This window comes from Podarcis melisellensis (assembly GCF_964234715.1).
Source record: "Podarcis melisellensis genome assembly, chromosome: 3".
NCBI lineage: Eukaryota > Metazoa > Chordata > Lepidosauria > Squamata > Lacertidae > Podarcis > Podarcis melisellensis.
In genome coordinates, this window is record NC_138530.1 from 34,078,000 (window position 1) to 34,096,148 (window position 18,149).

The 18,149-nt window shown below is 44.8% G+C and overlaps 1 protein-coding gene across 1 annotated transcript in view; it reads right to left on the minus strand.

Annotated features, from left to right (window-relative positions):
- Positions 1 to 4,309: 4,309 nt before the first annotated feature.
- Positions 4,310 to 18,149, minus strand: part of PLB1 (phospholipase B1) — a 106,542-nt gene continuing 92,702 nt past the window's right edge. Inside the window, exons 52-56 of the mRNA XM_081904735.1 lie at positions 18,061 to 18,142; positions 15,786 to 15,884; positions 13,374 to 13,469; positions 8,272 to 8,346; positions 4,310 to 5,022 (exon numbers count right to left, since the gene is read on the minus strand). Of these exons, the coding sequence (XP_081760861.1) occupies positions 4,801 to 5,022; positions 8,272 to 8,346; positions 13,374 to 13,469; positions 15,786 to 15,884; positions 18,061 to 18,142 (574 nt within the window). The 3' untranslated portion in view covers positions 4,310 to 4,800. The remainder of the gene's footprint in view (positions 5,023 to 8,271; positions 8,347 to 13,373; positions 13,470 to 15,785; positions 15,885 to 18,060; positions 18,143 to 18,149) is intronic.

Genomic DNA, 18,149 nt, shown 5'->3' on the forward strand with positions numbered 1-18,149 from the left:
GCAAGATAATGCACACATATGTCATAGCAGGCATCTTTTGAATTGTTTCGCCGTCTTTGTATTTTAGACACAGAGTTGCCAATTTTCTCTTTTTATGCTGTTGCTGCTATAAGAATTTGCATTTTATTATGTATTCCTTATTATTATTGAATTTAGATCATTGTTTTGATTTTTAAAATATAGTATAGATGCATCACGTCGCACCTTTGCGTTGCATGTTGCAAACTTCTCTGTGGTCTTCTGGTGAAGGGATGTCATATAAATTTAATAAATCACCGTCTTTTTCTTAGAAGAGGCATTCCAGAGAGAGAGGAAGGGAGGGAAGACAGAATCCCAAAATAAACTGGGAGTGAGGGACGAAAACCGCCAACAGCAACCTGCAGTTTTTATAAGTGCATTCACAATGCATTCACACAACAACTGTGTGTGTGTGTGTGTGTGTGTGTATAAGCTTTCCTATTAATCATGACACCTTTTTGGTTGATGGAAGGTGTAAAATTAATTAACTGAACTGAGTAATTGATTAAACATTGTAGCCCTGATTTCCACAAGTGATGCTAGCAATTTAACGTCTGAAGTGGCAACATGTCTTGGTTTCACAGCGTTTCTTGCACTTGGTGAGAAGACTGAAGCCATGACTAGCAGCAGCTTCCTGGAGGACAAGTTGTCTGCAGTGAATGCGATGTTTGTGCAACTCTGACGTCGCATTTACTGTGCACACAATAACAAGCATTTGATCAAATCCCCTCCATTCGCCGCATCGTGAGGCTGCTGCATTGAGAGTCTCTCAAGGCTTTGAGAGCTTTGCTGGTTTGGCGAGGGAAATGGTAATGGCAAAGGAACTGCTTGTGTGTGTGTGTGTGTGTGTGTGTTTGTCTGTCTGTCATACAAATGGGGCTGTCAACAGGTGGCTGCTATCCCCTCACCCTCCTTAGTGATCATTGCAGTGGATCTGGATCCAAACCAGACCATGATCAGATGCCAAGTTTCTGGCAATGTGGCAGGAACCTTAGCAGCAGGAGGAGGTTCTGTGGACAGCATGGTTGACCACGCTGGGGTCATTGCTGAAGGATGCCATCACTTTGAGTTGTCACTTGAGCAGAGGTACCACTCACTCAGTATATGGAATTGTAGGCCAGGCACTGTGACCTTCACCTGGGGGAAACACCTGGTAGAGGGGAAATTTGGTTTGTGGGGTCCCCCCTGGGTGAGCGACAGGGAAGAGAAGAGTTTAAGTGGAGTGATCACCAACATGGAGGGATCACGAACATGGTGCCCACTGGCACCAACGCACCCACAAATACCGTCTGTGATACCCATGGAAAGTCTCCATAAATATCTCATTAAAGATCCACAATACCCGAGAGATTGTTTACTCTTCCTGCCCAGTTCCTGTTGTACTGGCTGGGCTTCTCCTAAATCAAACACACACCCTTAAACACGCCTACATCTCACTGAATGCCAGGGGTAGACAGCCGCCCTCTGTTCCATTCTGGACAGAGGGAAGGTGGAAATAGTTTCTTCTCTGTACAGTGGTGGCTTATGTGGGCACCTTTTTCCCATTGATGAGGGGCATGCTTGCACCGTGTTGTGTTCCTGACTCTTTTTCTGCTCTTTTAGATGCGACAGCCATTTTTGGTTATGCCACCCTCCCACAGCAGCCATTTTGTGTTCTGGCAACCATTTTGTGATGCCCCCACAGCATTTCCTCAAAACTCCAAGTGTGCTTGCTGGCTCCTAACAGTTTGCGCCTCCCAGGTTAGGAGAACTTAGCTTCTGTATTAGAGTAAATTTCATAGTAATTCCACAGCAGGCAGTAAGGGTTTTACACTGCCATAGATTCCTCAGCGCATCCCTTCGCCTTTGTTTGAATGCAACAGACAATGCCAATCCACTCTGTAGGGTGTTGAGAAATGTCAGGGAAATGTCAACAACATTTGCAAAGTGTTTTTGAGATTCTCTCGACAAAGGCTGGACAGAAGGGCAAAGTGTTATTACATTGTTAATTGTTTAATGTAAACAAGAGGCAGCCTAAGGAATGTGGCTCAGCTACACAGCCTAATTGCCAGGCTGACTCATTTCATTATTTTGCAAGAACGATTACTGCCAGCCTCACAGAGGGAGGGTATCACACGCGGCTTTGAACTAATAGGGGGAAGCAGTTCGGTGGCCACAGTAGGGAGAGCAGCAACAATTCAGCTCGTGCCACAGAGGTTGGGAAAATTGGACGTTAACTGGATCTTGCTAGAGGCTGACAGGCTCCTGGAGGAGAGCCATATGGTATGGCCTGGCTGGACAGCTGAGCCTGTCCCCTGAGGAGAGCATCACTAGCGGCCCTTGTGATCAGCTGAATTGTGCGTTCTGCTGCCTCACACTAAACCAAAAGACAAAGGAAAATATCAACGACACTGTTTTTAACCCGTGCCATTTGAGGGCAATCGTGGGGTTTGAACATTCATCCTCTGATGCTAGAGCTGTCAACCAGGCATAATTTTATAGGCCTGGTTAGAGTCAGGCCTTCCTGGATGGTTGGACAGAGTTGGAGACTGCAGAACCAGTGGTGTGTGGAATCCTAATGGGCTGTTTTTGTTGCTATTGCTCAGGCATGGATGGATATGGATGGCATCACACTGGAGAACTGCATTTCTAATGTAGCACACATATCTATGCTATGAATGAAAAGGGCTGGCACTTTGGTACAGCACATTTGTATGCAAAATGTACCAAGTTCCTACCACCAGGTAGGAAGGTTGGGAAAGGTTATTGTCTGTAGCCTTGGAGAGCTGTAGGGGTGGGGAACCTCTTTGCCCTGCCTCACCCCAGGAAGCCAACTATGACAGGTGGGCAGGACCATCTGCCAGTCATCTGACATCATAATGGCCAGCTTCAGAAATCTGATCTGTAGGGAGTTCAGCCCTGATTTCCACAGGGTTTGGGAGTACCAGCCAGTTCCCTTTACTAAGCAGGACTGAACACCATGTACATCGGCAGATACATGGAGAGTTCAACCCTGCTTCCTGCAGCTGCATATCTGTTCATCGTCCTTTTGGTGCCAGTGTGCACATTTGGAATTTGAGAAAGTGCAATGGGAGCTGGTCACAAAATGGCTGCCATGAAACGTATGTAAGAGAAGGTGACCTAGTGCAAACAAGAACTGAGTATTGAGAGCAAAGAGTCTTTTGGGCTTTGTGGATTTTGGGGGGCTTATTTACTGACATCTTTTGTGAGCACCATAGGAAGGTATTGGTGGGTGGACTGTGCCTATTGGTATCATGGTGGCAACTCTGGATTGGTTGGATTCAGGCCTTGACACAGTCCCCCCTATGGGCTCTCTCCTGTTCCCCCACCCCCCGATGGTGCTACTTGGAACATGCCCCTCCTATTGGCTCCAGGCAGCCATGATTTGAAAATTCCTTCAGAGCCCTTGTTGCTGCAGAGCATTGTGGGAAATTGTAAACATGGTTTGTAGCTGCCTGTGAAAGGGAGCCAAGGCTGGCTCCACTACCATGGGTCCTGCTGGACTACTAAGGCCCAAGCGGCTGCTGGAGGGTGTCTTGTGCTGACCCTGGTCCTGATGTAGGCTGCATACAAACCACGTTTTATTTAAAAATCAATGGAGATTTTGTTTTTTCTCTAGTTCATACACAATCTAGAACTATTGCAAATTTGTATTTATTTTTGCCTCCGAAAAGCTCTTCTTAAGGAACTGGTTTCATTTCAAAAATAAAAGTTCATTGCAGATTGATTCTGCATTATGCCACAGTGTGTTCACCTGAAAACAAATGTAGGTAGTCCTAGCTATTGTGTGTGTGTGCACCTAGCCATTGATGTTGTGGGTGGGCATATAGCAAGATTGCAACCACCATTTCTTTCTTCATTCATGGGGTGGGGAGCCTGTGCAGAGAGCAAAAACCTAATCAAGGGGAGGGTTTTCAAATGTGTATCAAGTAACCACACGTGCCTTCATGGATGGCAGGATCTAGAATCATTCTAGATTAAAAAGCAGCATGTTATGGACAAGCATGAATAATTCTGAGTTGAAGAAAAACTACATTTTTTGTGTGATAGAAGCAGATTACTGCACATGCAGCCTTAGAGCCTCAAGCTGGGCATGTGCTGATGCAATCCCATGTCTATGCTTAACACTGCACATATCTATTCAATCCATGCTCTCATCATATGAAAACAGACATATTAATTGGCTTAACCTTTTTATCTTCCTCTTGGAAGTTAGCTCTCCTATATATTTTCTGTGAGAATTTAAACCTAAGAGATTCTATCTCCGCCTATACAAATAAACTGGCAAAAGTTGGCTTCTTGAAAGGCTTTTATTTGGCTCAACTCTAAGAATTGATAGCTCTTCATTCGTAACACTGTTGATTATTGTATTCACTAAATGCTCCCAGATGCCATTTAAGAGGCCAGGATTAAGAGAGCAAACCTGACATTTGCGGATGAATCTTCAGTGGGAATGCAAAATGCACGGACCATTTAATCACCGTATAGAAGCATTCTTTATCTTGGCGTTTCCATTACAATAAGAAATATCCTATTTAAAATCAGGGAAGGCCAATATATTTGGAACGCTCTCACTTTAATAAGCTCTCCCTATGTATCTAAGCTCTGGTCTGCAAACAGTTACCATGATGTCTGAGCCAATATTTCTTCTCCCACTTTTAGATGGAAATTTTTTTTGGTTTAAAAATAGTATGTGAAAAGCTGCTGCTAAGCTCCCATACTGCTTTCCTCGTGTTACTGGAGGTAGATGGTGTGTTAGATCTCCTTGGTGTAGGTGAAAATTCAAAATGTTGTTACTTTCTCTCCAGTCGCTGGGTTTCCTGAATATGGGCGTTTGCTGGCTCTCTGAGTGGTGATCACCCAGGCAATGAGAGCTCCTGCCAAGATTCCCGCTGTTGCCGCCACAATCGCAGCCCAGTAGGGCACCTTGCCTCCATTGTTCTCTGCGTCGATCCCTGAACCCTGCGCTTTGCTGTTGCTTGAGGTGAAAAGAAAGGGATTTTCCTGCAGCAGAAAGGCACAGATTACAAAACAGTATTCAGTCCTTAAATCACCTAAAGATGTAAGAGGGGACCCCTCCCACCCATGAAGTACAGAAGCAACAAAATAATATTTTCCCATCTGCTGTAGCAGAAAGATTTACCATCTTAACCTTTTCCTGAACTATAAACTAACATGTTCCCTTGAAGCCTCTGCGTTTGGCCTCCGGTGGATCAACACTGCTTTTAGCACATTTATTTTAAACTTCCAACTGGGGGTATGCAACTCTAACAAACCCTGGTGAAATAAAACTTCTTTTTCTTAATAAAGAGGCTGAAAAGATTAGGGATTAAATCCAGGTCAACATATTTTTTCCTAAATGCACCTACTATTTCAGTTTAATAAATTAAACCCATTTAGGAACAAGAGCTCTATTCTTCACCTGTCTTATAAATAACAGCAGCAGGGTTCAGGGCTCATCCCACGCTTGGAAAGCGTGGGTCCAAGTGATTTTCCGCTTGTTCTGCACCTTCTAGGCTTGGGTCTGAGTGGTTTTGCCCTTGGTCCCACCACTTTCTCCCTGGAAAAGTGGCTCCTTTGCAATAAATCGGAGCAAATGTTTGTCTGGAGAAAGCCCAACTGATGTTTGCTCCGATTCAGCGGGAAAGACTGAGTTTCCCCATGGGAAACTGGCAGGGCAAGGACAAGTCCTCCCTCCTTCTTTTCACCCTTCTGGCCTGATTTGTGTTCTGCTTACAAGCAAAATCCATTGCAAGCTCTAATTATCATGAAGAAGAAGAGTTTGGATTTGATATCCCGCCTTTCACTCCCCTTCAGGAGTCTCAAAGTGGCTAACATTCTCCTTTCCCTTCCTCCCCCACAACAAACACTCTGTGAGGTGAGTGGGGCTGAGAGACTTCAGAGAAGTGTGACTGGACCACGGTCACCCAGCAACTGCATGTGGAGGAGCAGAGACGCGAACCCGGTTCCCCAGATTACGTGACTACCGCTCTTAACCACTACACCACACTGGCTCTCCACTCATGCTCTTCAATGCTTGGTATGGCTGGGAAAAAGCTGGGTCTGAAACCTTGGGTCCTGCTTCCGACCAGTGTAAACAATACTGAGTTAGAAAGACCAGTGGCACAATGAGGTAGCTCCCTATATTCCTACACACTTGCCCAGAGCTGGGTTAACCATTAAGCAAAATAAAAATGGGCTTAGGGCATCAAAGGAAGAGGGGCACCACAGAATGTTTTCATTGCCAGATTTACCATGGACCATATGGCGCTAGCTCCCACAATAAATGAAAAAAATACATACATATATATGTACAAATGATATTATAATAATAATTGAAATGATAAAATAGTAATAATAGAAATTAATAATACAGTATACAGTTACAGGTAGGTAGCTGTGTTGGTCTGCCATAGTTGAAACAAAATAAAAAAATTCCTTCCAGTAGCACCTTAGAGACCAACTAAGTTTGTTATTGGTTTGAGCTTTCGTGTGCATGCACACAAAAGCTCATACCGATAACAAACTTAGTTGGTCTCTAAGGTGCTGCTGGATGGAATTTTTTTATTTTGTTAATAATATACAGTTAATCATTGTTTATATTTTGAATTAGATATATATGAGGGCACCAAAACGCTTAGGGCCTCTAAAGGTCTTAATCTAGCCATTAGCATCATTAGCAGCAGCATCAGGACTGGTGCAATTCTGAATCCCAAAGAATCTCGCTTCATGTCCTGGGCTCTTGCCTCTTTTACTATCTAGTTCTGTTTGGGTAACCAGATTCCTTTCATGCTTTTGTTGTTGTTGTTTAGTCGTTTAGTCGTGTCCGACTCTTCGTGACCCCATGGACCAGAGAACGCCAGGCACCTCTGTCCTCTACTGCCTCCCGCAGTTTGGTCAAACTCATGCTGGTAGCCTCGAAAACACTATCCAACCATCTCATCCTCTGTCGCCCCCTTCTCCTTGTGCCCTCCATCTTTTCCAACATCAGGGTCTTCTCCAGGGAGTCTTCTCTTCTCATGAGGTGGCCAAAGTACTGGAGCCTCAGCTTCACAATCTGTCCTTCCAGTGAGCACTCAGGGTTGATTTCCTTCAGTATGGAGAGGTTTGATCTTCTTGCAGTCCATGGGACTCTCAAGAGTCTCCTCCAACACCATAATTCAAAAGCATCAATTCTTCGGCGATCAGCCTTCTTTATGGTCCAGCTCTCACTTCCATACATCACTACTGGGAAAACCATAGCTTTAACTATACGAACCTTTGTTGGCAAGGTGATGTCTCTACTTCTCAAGATGCTGTCTAGGCCTGTCATTGCCCTTCTCCCAAGAAGCAGGCGTCTTTTAATTTCGTGGCTGCTGTCACCATCTGCAGTGATCATTGAGCCCAAGAAAGTAAAATCTCTCACTACCTCCATTTCTTCCCCTTCTATTTGCCAGGAGGTGATGGGACCAGTGGCCATGATCTTCGTTTTTTTGATGTTGAGCTTCAGACCATATTTTGCGCTCTCCTCTTTCACCCTCATTAAAAGGTTCTTTAATTCCTCCTCACTTTCTGCCATCAAGGTTGTGTCATCTGCATATCTGAGGTTGTTGATATTTCTTCCGGCAATCTTAATTCCGGCTAGGGATTCATCCAGCCCAGCCTTTCGCATGATGAATTCTGCATATAAGTTAAATAAGCAGGGAGACAAAATACAGCCTTGCCGTACTCCTTTCCCAATTTTGAACCAATCAGTTGTTCCATATCCAGTTCTAACTGTAGCTTCTTGTCCCACATAGAGATTTCTCAGGAGACAGATGAGGTGATCTGGCACTCCCATTTCTTTAAGAACTTGCCATAGTTTGCCGTGGTCGACACAGTCAAAGGCTTTTGCATAGTCAATGAAGCAGAAGTAGATGTCTTTCTGGAATTCTCTAGCTTTCTCCATAATCCAGCGCATGTTTGCAATTTGGTCTCTGGTTCCTCTGCCTCTTCTAAATCCAGCTTGCACTTCTGGGAGTTCTCGGTCCACATACTGCTTGAGCCTTCCTTGTAGAATTTTATGCTACATAAAGCCTATAATGGGGGATGGCACATTTTAAGCCATTTAAAAGTTATTTCAGAAGGAATGCAATGAATCAAAAGTGAGAAGAGTTTATTTTGTTGTGGGGAAACCAGATATGGGATTGCATAGGCCCCATCTCTTGATTCAGGAGGGCTCTTCCTATGTCTGTGCTATGGGGCAAGACGTTTCTGCAGACCTTTGTTACTTACCGAGGTTGGGCACTTGAGTTTCGACCTATCATATGTGAAGTTGTTGTATGACTGCTTATGATCAACTGGCTCCAGCTGAAAGAAAAAAGGACAAATAATTCGCCCCTGAATCGTAATTCTATATTTTCATGGGACTGGGTATGTTATAATACACCACAAGAACCACACTAATAAAATATCACCATTAAATTGCAGCGCTCAATCATTATACCTACTGCATTATTATAGTATTGTATATATTACTGCTCTGTATTCTGCTATATTATACAATTATAGCTTGGAAAGTGTTCTTTCTACATGTACAGAATAAGATTTTTTTAAAATGTTAAGCACCCTGTCTTAAGGTCATGACAGGAGGCTATAAAAACCCTGCGGAAATGTAATCTATGTCTTAAGTTCCAATGCATAAAAGCAGCCTTTTATAGCTTCTATAGAGTTCATGGGAAGTGGCAAATTAATAGGATGAAATATCAAATGTATAGTGAAGGGCCTCAATACGTGGCAGCTAATGTAGTCCTCTGGAAGCGAATTTTATGCAGGTGAAACCTAATGGACTCAAGAGGGATGAGAAAAGATTAGATCTGTGCAACCTGATTCTCATTTCAATGGGATTTGCTTCCAGGCAAGGATTGCAGTGTTATTCCTAGCCTTTCAGAGCTGGCCAGAAATGTAGGGGTGTGCTGGCTGTTATCCAGAAGGTTATTCTGGATAGATCTGTAATCCAGAAGTTACACATTTATGCTGTGTGCAAGCCACAATGTTTGGACAGCCTGTCCAACAGGGTTGCGCTGTAAATGGGAGATTAAATTAACCATGCCAAGCACGGGGATATAGCCAGTTTTATCTGCCCTTTTTAGGGCGCAGTTCTAAGTTGCCTGAACACACAGAGTGCTGCTAAGAGTACTCCCAGGCACATAGGAAACGCATGCTGCAAGAACCCTAGTTGGGAGACCAGCTACCCACCCATCTATTTGCTTCTTCCTCTCCAAGAACCATTTAGCACGTTTTCATTGGAGCCTGTGGACTGGACTTGAAGCCTGACTGCACTGTAGTACTATAAGAAATTGCACAGGAGGGTAGAGTTTTTGCTCCTCCTCCAAGTTGCTCTATCTCCGGGATGGACAACCAGTGGTCCCTCAGATATTGTTGGACTCCAACTCCCATCAGCCCTTTCTAGCCCCATGGGTCAGAGATGATGAGAGTTGTAGTCCAGCAATGCCTGGAGGGCCCACCCAGGTTGCCCACCCTTGCTCTAGACCAATAGGTCTAGACCAGGGGTCTGCAACCTTTAAGACAAAAAGAGCCACTTGGACCCATTTCCGAAGGAAAAAAACTGGGAGCCTCAAAACTCGTCATTATAAAAATAACTTTTTTGTCACTTTTTATTATTTCTTTGTTTGACCCCTCAGAATTACTCCTCCTCATAGAAATAAACATTAAATTAACAAGTTACCTTTTTGTGTGTGTGTGTGTTCTTCACTCCCCTTCAAAACAGTGACCAGCGTATATGCCCCCTTTCAATGCAGTGACCAGCGTACATGCCCCTTACAATGTAGCGGGCGGGCAGGCAGGAAGGTGACGTCGGGACGGTGCATGACTAACGACGCACCGCCCCCATGTGACATCACAGTCAGTACAGCGCCCGCCACAGTGGGGAGTGTTAGGGCGCACAATGCGCCTCCTCCCCTCGCTAGTATCTGCCCCAGAGCCGCAGCAAAGGTGTAAAAGAGCCATATGCGGCTCTGGAGCCGCAGGTTACTGACCCCTGATCTAGACTACTCAGTGATTTCTTAGGTGAACAGAGACTTGGTCACTTAAGGCAACACACATTCATACTGAATTCTTTGGAGGATTTACTGCACAGCATTGCATCAAGCAATTGTTGCTCATTCCAGTGCATTTCCCTATCGCTTTCCATATTTTAAAAACCCACTTTTAAAAAAAGAAGGTTTGTCGAGTGAGAGTGCCAAATCCACATTAATTGCACAACCTGAATTTTCATGTATGTGATTTGATCCCACCTGCAAAATAGTGGCAGTTTGAAAGTGCCTGAGCTCAATAGTTCAGCACAGTTGTACCTAGGAAGTCGAACAGAATCCATTCCAGAAGTCCCTTTGACATCCAAAATGTTCAAAAACCAAAGCGCGGCTTCTGATTGGCTGCAGGAAGCTCCTGCAACTAATTGGAAGCCGCAGAAGGCCCATTGGACATTTGGCTTCCAAAAATAGTTCACAAACTAGAACACTCTCTTCTGGGCTTGCGACATTCAAGAGCCAAAACGTTTGACTTCCAAGGTAAGACTGTATACAGTTCATGCTTTGTATAAAAAAAATGTCCACAGCCAACCCATGAGATCTCCAGACAGAACTGGGATGATTCCTGTTTGAAACTCTGGAGAGCTGCTTCCAGTCACTGTATAAAATACCGAGCTAAAATATTGAAACAAATGGACCAATATCCCTACTCAATATAAGGTAGCTTCCCAATTCAGATTTCCCTGCCTCTGCATCCATTAGATCACAGTAGGTCTCATCTTTATTTTGAACGTAGCTGAGCAAAGCAGACTGGCATGCACACCCTGTGTTTTTTTGGCACAGAGGACTCCTGCAGGCACAAACCCTTCCCAGGGGAGACAACATGGTACATTGACAGAGAACAGAACAGCTTAAAAATCCTGGGAAGGCCAGAAAAGTGGCTGGCTGGAGCAGCTGAGAATGCGCTGATTTGGCACCCTCCCTTTGCAGCCTTTGCTGGCAGGGTGATGGCAAGAATTCCACTGGAGACTCCAACATTCCCTGACCCAGAAAAACCTCAGGCGAGGAGGCAGATAAATTAAAAGCGCTCTGAGCTCTCATTCCTCTACTCCAGCAAAGAAAAAGGGTCCTTGCTAGTCTAGGAAAGTGAACCACGCTGGTAAATCAAGAAAGTTAAAAAACAAGAACCCTGAAGCAGAAAGGAGATCAGAACAACTCTTCTGACCTAAGGCCAGAACTGTATGAGATTGCTAGCTGCGAGGCAATTCTAAAACCCAGGAACTAGGAATATGACTTTGTTATTCCACATCTGGTGGGAAAACACACTCTGTTTCTGGTAGCGTGGCTTCCTCAAAAAGCAAATAAAAAACTCTGCTTATAGCTCTTTTGTGGCCCCGATCCCAGCTCCCACCCGCCTCAGCCAGCATGGCTAATAGGCAGGGATGATGGGAGTTGTAGTTCAACATCTGGAAGGAACCAGTTTGGCAAAAGCCGAGGTGACAGAGCAACCAGATTTGTTTGAGGGGCAATTTGGCCTCAAGTGCTGGTTAAAGAGGCCACGTACCATTCTCCTCCTGTTCAAGGCAACACTTTCCACCAGTCATGCCTGGAATGAAGCTTGCTGGAGAGTCATGACGTTGCTCTTGCTATGGTCACCTGCTAGGCCATCTCTTATTTTTTTTAAAATGAGGGTAACGCTCAGGCCACTCTTTTATAGGCAATGGAGGAAATAACTTGCCAGGGGCTATCAGTCCGTCATATGACATTCCTAGACTAAGGTACTCTGGTCCCAAGTTGTCTCACCCCTAAGGACCATATAGGGATTTGTAACTTTGCAAAACCATTGCAAGCGTTCGGTTTAGCCTTATTGGATTTTGCCACCTAGTGGCAGGTAAGGAGAATGGGTGTCTTTCCTGAGACCACCTTCATTTGCAAAGCCCCACCTCCTAAGCTGCGTACATATTTTGGAGTATTATGGGTGGCGGGGAGCTGTTTCTGAGTACCAGAAGAAACCGCAGCAAAAATCTCCAGGAAGTCATAGGAGCCTTAAAGGGCTTGGAGCAGGCTGGGTTATGATGTTGGATGTGAGTTTGGGCTGATTTCTGTCTCTCTCTCTTGGGTTCAGCATTGTAGAGCAGGGTTTCCCTAACTTGGGTCTCCAGTTGGTTTTGCACTACAACTCCCAGCATCCCTGACCAATGGGTCCTGCTAGCTAGGGATGATGGGAGTTGTAGTCCAAAACCAGTTGGAGAGCCAAGTTTGGGAAACCCTGTTCTAGAATAATGTTTGTTATCGCTGCTATTGTTGTTGTAGTGGAGTAAGTGCCGAGGGGGGGGGTATAAGGTATTGCCACCTCCTGGGGAGGCTGAGGGTCAAACCACACCTGCCTCCCCCCCACCTGAAATAGGCCATGTTGGCTGGAGCTGGTGGCAGTAGCTGTCCAAAACACCTGGAGGCACCAGGCTGGGGAAGCCTCAGCTAGACACTGTGCTTATTGTATAGTGTCCATCTATACAGCTGCTGTTACTGGGATCACAGCAAGCACAGAAACAATTAACCAACCCTGGGATGGAACAGCTTCAGGTTCTAGTAGGCTAGAACTCATAGGAAAACATGAAGAGGACTTCTAAACATTACATCGCCTCAGCAGGAAGGCATCAACATTCTATTTCCAGGATTATGAATGGTGCCTTGAGACAAGTCACACAGGAATGTGGGTCCTTGTTGATGCAGCAACAGCGATAAGTGTTTTATATATGTTAAAGGATGTATATGAGCCAAACAGCAGCCACCAAACTTGTTCCAAATAATAAACTGATTATAAAATCATAATAATCTTTAAACTCTGCACAATCCTGCAAGCATGTGCAGAATGTATTCCGTTATCAGTCAGTAACTACAGCTAGTTGCCATTTCTAGGATAGAGGAGAAATTAATCCAGACCGTTTTTTAAAGCAAACTACTGCTCTTGGAGGTTCTGGGACCTTTTTGGTTCCATAAAATGTGGACAAAAAATGCATTGTATGGGAAAATGCACTGAGGAAAATACACAAATGCCTATTTTAGGAAGGAAAATGCATGCAAGTGTGGCTGGGGCAACTCAGCCAGATGAGCGGGGTATAAGTAATAAAATTATTATTGTTGTTATTACAAAATGTGCATAATTTGCACACAGTTTTTCCATGTGTGTTTTTCAATCTTTAGTAAAACAGGACAGAGTGGACTTATGACTATGAGCCTGTGTGAAACTGATAGGGAAAGTAAATAGGCTGTTCATCCATCCACACCCCCATATATGAGGTTTCTGTACCACCAAGTATGTTTGAATTCATACAGCCACCCTCTTACCATATTATTCCAGAGTGCTATGGCCATCTCTGCATGGCCTCTCTCCGAGAAATGAAAGCAGTCCACTGCAAAGAAACTCAGGTCTGGCTTCCCGTCCTGTGATTTAGTACAAAATACAATTATTAATCTTCAGAAAAAGATTTTATCGCTCAATAGTCAGGCTCTGGCATTTCACGTGTATTTTTTTGGCCCATTGTCTCCTGGCGCCGAGCCAATCAACAGTCAAATCCTGTCTCTCAAAAGAAGTCACATGGTTTGTTTTTGTGTTTAATACACTCCTGCAGCAACCACCAGCTAGGTATAGATTTATTTATTTTTTTGCATAATGTGTAAAAATCGACTAAGTCAACTATCGACAGGGATGTCAGTACATGCTTTCTACAACTTTAAATGCTGTTAGATTGAAAAGGCAGTATAATACGCCTTTTTCAAGTGGTATTTATGATAAATGGTTACTTTTATGCCTCGTATAAGCAGCAATCAGCAGTATCAACGGAGCATCTCGCCTCCAGGTCCTTTCAAAATACTGATGCCATTGGGAGGAGGACACAGTGACTCTGATGCAAGGACATAATTATCCAACCTGCAACTAAGCTATTTGTTTCAGTGAATGGGCATAATCCTTTTCTTCAAACAGGGAGGCCTGCAAAAGCAGTAATTACATGGACCGAGTGCACTGTGACATACACAGAGTTCTAGACTGGAGAGCGAAGGAGCCTCTTCCTTAGAACGGGAAACATTATCAAATGATGTTATAGATTTTTTGGAAGCACAAGCCATAGTGGTTAGTTCACACATACATGTGACCAAAGAAGAGATGAAGAGAAGGCATCTATACATAAATGAAAAGATGGGGAGACTTCAAGGGTGTATAGAAACCAGTTAAGTAGGGCTTAGTCCATAGTTTCTTCTGCAGGAGAAGCTAAACCAGTTTCTTCAGACAAACTGCTTAGATAGTCTTATATGCTTCTTCAAGAAGTGGACTCTGATGGTGGACTCCAGTCTACAGAAGCTTCGACAGTAATATTTATTGGGCCATATGACTCTTCATTGTTTTATCTGGTTAAGTAGCCTTGGGCCCCAATAAACTGGTGTGTGTGCACTTTTGAAATCTCCTTTCCTCCTTCATCTCTCAATGCCTGCAGCCTCGAGTGAAGACTAGCATGCAAAATGGTGTGCGGAATCACAGATTAATCACCAAAGCAGTGCTTTCATAACATTTGCTGTCTCCTCAAATTTTAGAGGCCGTTCACATTTTCAGCTCTGATTCATCGGTTGATAGATTGTGCGGCGATGAGATGTTGAGATAGAGATGCATACAGGGAGGAGTCCTAAGACAATGTCAGTGCTGCAACAATTTCAAAAAGTTACTTTCGATACGTGTCCACCTATAATTTCTCTGGACTTGGCACCAACCTTTTACACAGGTCTCCTTTCCCTTTCCCCCTAAAGGCCTTTTCTGTTTTGAACAATTAGAGCAGGGATCAGCAAACTTTTTCAGCAGGGGAACGGTCCACTGTCCCTCAGACCATGTGGGGGGCCGGACTATCTTTTTAAAAAATAAAATAAACAAATTCCTATGCCCCACAAATAACCCAGAGATGCATTTTGAGTAAAAGGACACATTCTACATGTAAAAACACATGGATTCCTGGACCATCTGCGGGCTGGATTTAGAAGGTGATTGGGCTAGATCTGGCCCCCAGACCTTAGTTTGCCTACCCATGAATTAGAGGAATGATTTATTTGTTTCTGCTTGCCTGCCTGATTTGTGTGAATAGTCAGATGTGGACATGTGGCATGTATCATATCAGTTATATGTGAAGAAGAGAAGAAGAGTTTGGATTTGATATCCCACTTTATCACCACCCGAAGGAGTCTCAAAGCGGCTAACATTCTCCTTTCCCTTCCTCCCCCACAACAAACACTCTGTGAGGTGAGTGGGGCTGAGAGACTTCAGAGAAGTGTGACTGGCCCAAGGTCACCCAGCAGCTGCAGGTGGAGGACCGGAGACACGAACCCGGTTCCCCAGATTACGAGTCTATCGCTCTTAACCACTACACCACACTGGCTCTCTCTCTTGTGAGTGACAAATGGGCTTTAGACACTCTGGGGTCTGGTGCCAGTTCTTGTATGCATTTTGAAAACCAGAAGTGGTCCAATTCATTTATTGAGATATGTTCTGGGGGCCTGTAATCCTATCACCAGTATTGACTCCCAATTGCCTCTAGGAAGGTACACAGAGCCAGGATGGTGGGAACTGACTGTTCTATCTGTCTGTCTATTTTTCAGTATCCCTTGCAACGCTACATGGTTGTAAGGATGATGTAATCCTCAGCCTGTATATCTTGTCATCTAGAACAAATCCTGGAACACTGCTTTGAATGCTGCAGGTAGCAAATGGTGACTCACACTGTCTAGTGGCATGATGGTGTTTCGGAAAAACGGCTGCACAACAACGGCAAAATCCTCCCGTTCCGCATAGCTGTTGACCATCTTTGCGCTTCTCTCCTGTTTGGGAAGTACACAACGGCAAGGTCAGCGTTGACATGTGGACTCCCTTAGCTCTTTCCCCTCCAGTATACAAGTACTGACTCAGACCAGACGGACTAAAAGGGACGAGTGCCAAGTGCAAGGGTGGTGTCACAGGAGAAGAAGCGACAAAGTACAGTAAGGGCAACACAGCTACCCCGTTAAAGGTCATTGTGGAAGTCACACTAGCTGAACTTATGTCCTGAGACAGTCAGATGGCAGGAATACCCGCTTCACAGAGCTCTTGCAAGGATAAAGAAAAAAGGAGATACAGTGGTACCTCGGGTTACATACGCTTCAGGTTACAGACTCCTCTAACCCAGAAATAGTACCTCAAGTTAAGAACTTTGCTTCAGGATGAGAACAGAAATTGTGCTCCGGCAGCGCGGCGGCAGCAGGAGGCCCCATTAGCTAAAGTGGTGTCTCAGGTTAAGAACAGTTTCAGGTTAAGAACGGACCTCTGGAACGAATTAAGTATTTAACCCGAGGACCCTTACAAATTATAGGGTAGGCTTAGAAACCAAACTTGCTATTATCGCCACCATTTCTCAAATCTCTATACTGATTCCCAGCAAGCCTCCTATCAATGGCTATCAGCCACAATGACTATGTACTACCCCCCCCCCCCACACACACACATTGTCAGTATGAGTCTGAAATACTCCTGGAAATTACAAGGGAGGGGAGTGATGTTGCACTCAGGTCCTGTTTTCAGGCTTCCCTCAGGGATCTGGTTGGCCACTGTAAGAACGGGATACTGAACTAGATAGGCCTTTTTGATTGAGCAGACTCTGTTATGTTCTTAATTTACAACAACAAAAAATCATTAAAATAATAAAGCTACCCTTATAAAACTACAAAACCGCAGCACTGTCCACGAGTAAAACAATCAAGAGAAATTAGTTGGCAGGGAGTAAAGCTGCTCCAGTTCAGCTCAGGAGCTGTCTCCAGCTGTAACCAGGAATGCCAGATGGCTCCCAAGAAAGAACTGCCCAGAAAAGAACTCCTAAAAATGGAAAAGCAGAGAGGCTGAGGCTGAGTTTCCCCGAGCAGGGATTCCCATTAGGAGGGCATGAGCATCAAGAAGGCTAAAAGACTTCACTGCTTCCCACTGTGCCTCAGACAGGGGGGGAACACATAACAGATAAACACACAACACAAATAAATACAGAAGACAGAAGAGGTGAAGAAGAGGCAAGGATGAGTCACTGAGCTCCAGGCACAACGTGAAATGCAAGAGAGTGGATTTATGTGGGAAAACAGATGACATCACCAATGCCAGCTGAAACAAGCAATCACTCTCAGGTACTCTCAGCACCAAATCAAGGCAACAAAATGTGGCAGCGCGGAGCCTTCCTCTTCAGGGTTCCAGTCAGCTTTGTCATTTTCTCAGGGGAGGCTGGTCTGTTAGGCCCCACCAACTCTCAGCCTGCCTTCAGGCAGCCCACCACCTGTCCTGCCTTCTCCCTTGCATCTAGTCCAGGGAGTGCCATTTCCTGCCAGTTCCCTCCTCCTTCATCTTCCCATTGCCCTTGTAAAAAAGAAACCTCTACAGGGAGGAGGACAGAACAAAACTAGTTGGCTCGGCCTCTCGTTGACCCTGGCTCCACCTACTGATGGTCTCCCTCCTTTCTGCCCTACTAGTTCTCTTGGGCATCAGTCAACCACTGCATTTTCCGCTCCACCCAACCTCAAATACCCAGCCAACATTCTGTAGTATCTGAACACACTTGGTCCTCATTGGGCTGTTTCAGGTTCCTGCCCTTGGAGTGTGTGTGTGTGTAGTTCTGCAGACCTTGGGGTTTGATGCTGCTTTAGCTACATATGGATCCACACTCAGAGAACGAGTCCACTATTAATATGTAGGCTTAACATCTACAGGAGGGGTGCAAGGATCTTGAGTTGGAGTCAGCTAAGGAGTCTCGTCAGTGGAAGCTCTGCACAGAGATTGCTACTTGTGCACTGGTGCTTCCCTCGCTCTCCCCAAACTGGGTTGGGGGTGGGTTGGAAGAAACCTCTGGAAAAGTGGGGAGGGGGGAGAGGAAGGATTGTTCTGTCCGGCAAGCCAAAATGCTTCGGCTGGCAGAATGATTGGAAGAGCATGAGGTTAAATTCCTCCTCTTGAAATCAGTAAGAAAGGAAGTGCTTGCTTTACCTGAAAATCTCTGTTAATTCTTTTCATTTCCTGTAGTTCAGGGGAGTTTTCCTGAGGGTTTAGAAAACACGGGCAAAGGCTCCTGAAAG